General features: G+C 33.4%; 1 protein-coding gene across 1 annotated transcript; it reads right to left on the bottom strand.

Annotated features, from left to right (window-relative positions):
• Window positions 1-2,722: 2,722 nt before the first annotated feature.
• On the bottom strand, window positions 2,723-5,044 carry LOC149147738 (putative inorganic phosphate transporter 1-3). The gene is made up of 2 exons (XM_089445605.1): window positions 4,795-5,044; window positions 2,723-4,701 (listed from the first exon to the last, which is right to left on the bottom strand). The coding sequence occupies exon 2, from the start codon at window positions 4,666-4,668 to the stop codon at window positions 3,097-3,099; it is 1,572 nt and encodes a 523-aa protein (XP_089301731.1). The 5' UTR covers window positions 4,669-4,701; window positions 4,795-5,044; the 3' UTR covers window positions 2,723-3,096.
• Window positions 5,045-5,425: the final 381 nt, after the last annotated feature.

The raw sequence follows: 5,425 nt of genomic DNA, 5'->3' as shown, positions 1-5,425 counted from the left end.
TTTTAATTAAATTGATTTTATTGATTTATAATAGCTTAAGAAAGTCTATTTACATGTTAATAATATTTATATTAAAATAGGGGCGAATCCCTATTGTTATGAATCTTGTTATATGTTTTTTTAAAGTCTATTTACATGTTAATAATATTTATATTAAAATAGGGGTGAATCTCTATTGTTATGAATCTTGTTATATGTTTTTTTAAATGGATATGTGTTTAGCTTATATATTTGTTTTTTTATAATAATAATTAATATATATATATATATATATATATATATATATATAGATATAATTTCATTATTTTTTATGATATTTTTTAACAATGAAGACACTAATGTTTTGATGTCTATCAATATTTACCTACTATTTAGTTGATATGACTATGCTACTTAATCATTAAATTTAAATTATGAAAAATTATTTTAAAATAAACACATCTAATAAAATGTTACCAACACTTTAACTTGTTCTTCTAGAGCAAAGTTCCTTTTCTGAACTTCTTATTTATCGATAGAATATTTCACTACACTTAGGATTGAGATTTTTCACTATCATCCTTACGAGGGATCGAATTTAAAGGAAATAATTATATTTCAATTTGAAGTGTTAATTTCATTTTAGCTTTTCAATATTAAAAAAAAAAAAAAAAAAAAACTATTCTTTGATGAAAATAAAAAATAATTTAAAAATTCATGAATATCTCAACCCTCCTAATTCCAAATACACTTGTATGAGTCCACATAGATGACAATTGTTCACCAATATTATAGGAATCTTATGGATGGATTTCAATAAGACTATTTTTTCACCTTCTTGATGCCATTCCTCATGTACACTAAAAATACTCTCTTTATTTTACAAGATAATTGGACTAATTATTCAAACAATTTCAATGATTTTTTAAAAGAAATCAAAATATAATATTATTTTTATGGATATCACTGCAAAAAAATAATTATTTAAAGCTTAAAACAACACATCTTTTCATTCCATCAAAGAAATATAACTTACAAGAATCTTTTCCCATAATAATTATAGACCTAATGATTGATGCATATGTGTTTAAATAACATTAATTTTTCCAATAAGATTTTTTGGTATAATGATATGTGCATTATGATGCAGAACACCATTTACACAAGAACATCATTTTTTGTTAACAAAAATGAATGTTTAAATTAAATACTATCTATTAACTTCTAATTGCTAATAATAAGGAATCACAATTAAATTGAACCAATTTTGATTGTGGTTGTCTATTGTTGTGTTTTCATATTATGTATACATAAAGAAGACATGCATGTAATATTGATAACTCCAAGTGAGTGGAGTAAGTAGTAAAGGCAAGCAAGTGGACTAGGCAATAAATACAAGTAGCGTAAGCAGTAAGAAGATTTTCACGTGGAGAAGATTGATAAATAATATTTGTAAATCCAAAGAACAAGAGAATAAAGAGTAATTCAAATTAAAATTGTTTCTTCTTCATAGTCAAGAAAAAATTCACCACAACCAAAACTTTTGATCTTCAATACCCACTCTTCAAATGTATTTTTAATATATAAATAATACATATGTAAACTCCACACCAATATAATTTAAATTTATATTATTTTCTTAATTGATATTATTTTCTTGAATTTTTATAATAAAGGAAAAAAATTATTAACAATTTTTTTTGGTCTAAATATTATGAAATAAATAATAATAATAAAACAAAACCATAAAATACTAAATAAAACCATTTTTTTTTAATTTGAACAATATTTTTTATTTTAATTATCATTTACATGAAAAATAATTGTATACCTTTCTAATATAAACTTAAAAACTACAATTTAAAAAACTAAAAAACAAAACATTGATTACTTCAATTTTAATCCCTGATCCCTTTACTTGAAAAAACTGCCCCAAAAACTTAAGTGACAGGTAAGGCAGGATGCCAACCACCTGTGCGCCTCGTTATGTTGAGCTCCCGGGAAAAATCTCAAGCGGGTGCATGATTATTCCATGATGAATCACGGTAATGGCGGATATTGTCCAATTCTCGATTATAATTGGCATGAACATAGGCTCAGAATGAAAATGATCGCTTAGCCTACCCTCCGCAGTATTGTCATATAGGCGGCCGTAGAAAAAGGTGGAAATTTGAGTGATCCAACCGATGGAGAACAAGTGGTCCCTTTATATTGTTTTCATAAAGTCGGATGAATATATTTCCAGAGAATTAAATTAAAGAATGGACACAGTAATTTTGGAGACTGGAAGTCGAAATATGTTTAACCCAATTGAAAAAATAATATCAATTAAGAAAATAATTAAAATTCTCATTATAATTAAATATTTCAAAATCAAAAAACCAAATATTATAAAATTATTATTTCAAAATCAAAAAACTAAATATTATAAAATTATTATGATAGGTTTGGTTTCCATTTCCTTTACATCTCTCTAATCCTATTTATTCATACCAATGAGATCTGTCTGCTACAATTATTGATCTATCTTGAGCCACGGAAAAAAGACTATGCACATTTAAATCGATTTATCATTACAGCATAAAAATATTTGTCCGCACAATTCCAAGGAAAAATAACATTTTAACAGTTTTTGCATCCATGTAAGAGTAGTGCCGAGACGACTATAAATGCAATTTGTTTTTTTTTTTTTTCAGAAAAAAAAATAGAATGCATTATATTAAGACAATATAAAAGCCATCATAAAATACATAATGGTGACATATAAAGCCACTATCCAAGATATTGAGAAACAGCTGAGGGCAGATGGTCAAAAAAATTCTCCAAAATAACAGGCTTACATGGGACATATTCTATCACATTTAAAGCAGAATTTAGGGTGTATATACAGAGTGCCTTATTAAAAGACAACATCATCAATTTTCAAAAAGCAAAAACCATTGAGATGAGACCTAAATGGCCAGCTGATTTGAAATTGAATCAAATATAACAATGATGCGATGGAGGATGTAAGAATAGGGAACTTTGGAATCACGGAAAATATTTTGTGGTTCCTCCCTTTGTTGCATGTATGTTCAGTACACTAATTTCACAGTTGCAGAATTTGAGATATATCAGCTATTCAATGGGTGTAGTCCTGCGCGCGGATAATTGGGAAGGCCCTTCATCGTTTTCACATGAGAGCTCTTCTAGGGATTTGCCCTTTGTTTCAGGAATCAAGAACGTGAAAAAGAAACCGACACCGTTTGTTACTGCTAAGACTAGCAGAGCATTTTTAACGCCCATGCCCGTGCAGTGGTCTGTGGCTACTTGGTCAGCCTTGTAGAGAAAGCCGAAGGCCCCAACTATGGCCCCTGCCTTGCCCACTGCGGCCGATATGCCGTGGCATGTAGAACGCAGCCTTGCCGGGAAGATCTCCGCGGGGACGATGAAAGTGGTGGTGTTTGGACCGAAGTTTGAAAAGAAGAAGGTGAAGCAATAAAGTATCAGGAAGGGCATGTAATTGTCTTGCCAATGGTGGTACGGAATAGCAAGCGCAAACATGAAGAGTGTCATGAAGAAGAATCCGTTCAGCTGAATTGGTTTTCTGCCGATGCGATCAACTAAGGCCACTGTGAACCAGTAGCCCGGGAGTGTCGAGCACAGAGCAACAATAGACTGTGCTCTTGCTATTCGATAAACTTCTTCTATCGCGTTCATTGACTTGGGTGGGGGAAGCCATTTCACTGCAGTGAAGATGTCCTTCTGGAATAGATTTTGGCTGTAGAAGGCGGCGTCAAAAAAGAACCATGTGCTTGTAGTTCCCAATAGATGCCACCCGTGTCGCCTTGCGAACTCTTTGGAAAATAAACCGAACCGTGGCTCATTCCTTGCAGGCGCCTCTTCGTCTAGATCAATTTCTACCTGAAGAACCCACGACATGTCGGCCGTGGCTTTCTTTATGTCGTTTGCAACTAGCGCCGTGTAGCGAGCCGTTTCCGGCATTCTCATTCGCCAGTAGTATGTCAACGCAGCAGGAACAGCTCCGACCATGAGAATGATCCGCCATACATGATCGGCTTCGTGGGCAGTCGAACCTCGAGGGTTAACCTCGTATGCGGGGCGGTCGTACTTGTTCTTGAAACCTGCAGAGACGATAATTGAGACAGCGCCGCCAGCAAGAATTCCGAAGCCTTGCATAGCAAACACTGCCGCCATGAAGGCCCCTCTGGTTTTCTTGTTTGCATACTCTGACATAATGGTGGCGGATAAAGGATAATCTCCGCCGATGCCGAAGCCGAGCCAGAATCGGAAAAAGCACAGCGTGGTCATCACGGACTTGGCTGTGTTCCCCAAAGAAAGACCAGATGCTATGGAGGTAGTCACCATGAGCAGAAGCGTTATGCCATAGACTTTCTTTCGTCCAGTTTTGTCGCCCATCCAACCAAAGAAAAGCTGCCCGCAAAGTGTTCCGCATAAGGCCACCCCTGTCACGGCAGCCGAGACGTTTGGAGGCAGAGTTCCGGGGCTCTGGCTTTTCGGATCAAAGTAATAAATTCTTCCCAGGAGCTTCGTGACGGTGGAAATGCAGAACAAATCATAGGCATCTGTGAAGAACCCCATGCCCGCAATAAGAATTGCAGTAAAGTGATACCATTGCGTTCTGGCCACGTCCAGGGCATTTAATACTTTTAACCCGTTCTTCCCCATGGTGCAAACTTTGTTCTGTAAATCCTTCGCTTACTGCCCAACAAGAAGCGCAATTGATTAAAATTGGAATCTGTCAGTACTTTCAGAAGAAAAAAAAAAAATCTAACAGCAAAAATTTCCACTCACAGGGATTGAAAAGCTTCAGATCAAAGTTGAATTGGATCAGAGAATTTCTCACAAGATGTGATAATGAAGCAAGAATTTTGGAAGAAGGAAACCATTCTGAGAGGACGCGGAAACCATCTGAGTACGGGAAGCCTGTAAAAAGGTTCTAAATTTTGGGCTTCCATTGAGAATCCAATCCTCCTCCTCGGGATATAGATGACAATTCCAATTAAAAAATAAAACCACTACCCAGAGAGATCAACTTATTTAAAAAGCAAAAGCAGTTGTATTGACCTCACCTGTCATGGTTGTAAAGTCTTGTAAGAAGGGGAGTGGAAAATTCGTCCAAAGACTTTGAGCTCGTAAATCTAAATCTTCATTTTGTTGGCATTTTCAATAATGACCGTCCGGATGAGGACGTATGAGAAATGAGAAATTTGCATTTTTTTATTATTTAAATGTATTTTTAATAAATTTAAATTTTTTTTTTTTAAGTTTAATAATATAAAAATAATAAATTAAATTTTTAATAGTTTATTGTTATAATATATTTTTAAATTGGGTATATATAATAAAATAGTAATTTAAAAACAGTTTTATTTTTTCATTATAAAAATAAAATATTAAAAAATTGTAGTTTTCTTATTTTTTA

The sequence above is a fragment of the Pinus tabuliformis genome, chromosome 9, assembly GCF_031772625.1.
Source record: "Pinus tabuliformis cultivar Carrire ecotype Pingquan chromosome 9, CPIR1, whole genome shotgun sequence".
Classification (NCBI taxonomy): Eukaryota; Viridiplantae; Streptophyta; class Pinopsida; order Pinales; family Pinaceae; genus Pinus; species Pinus tabuliformis.
The sequence above is the reverse complement of the archived record's forward strand: the minus strand, read 5'-3'. Positions and strand labels throughout refer to the sequence as shown.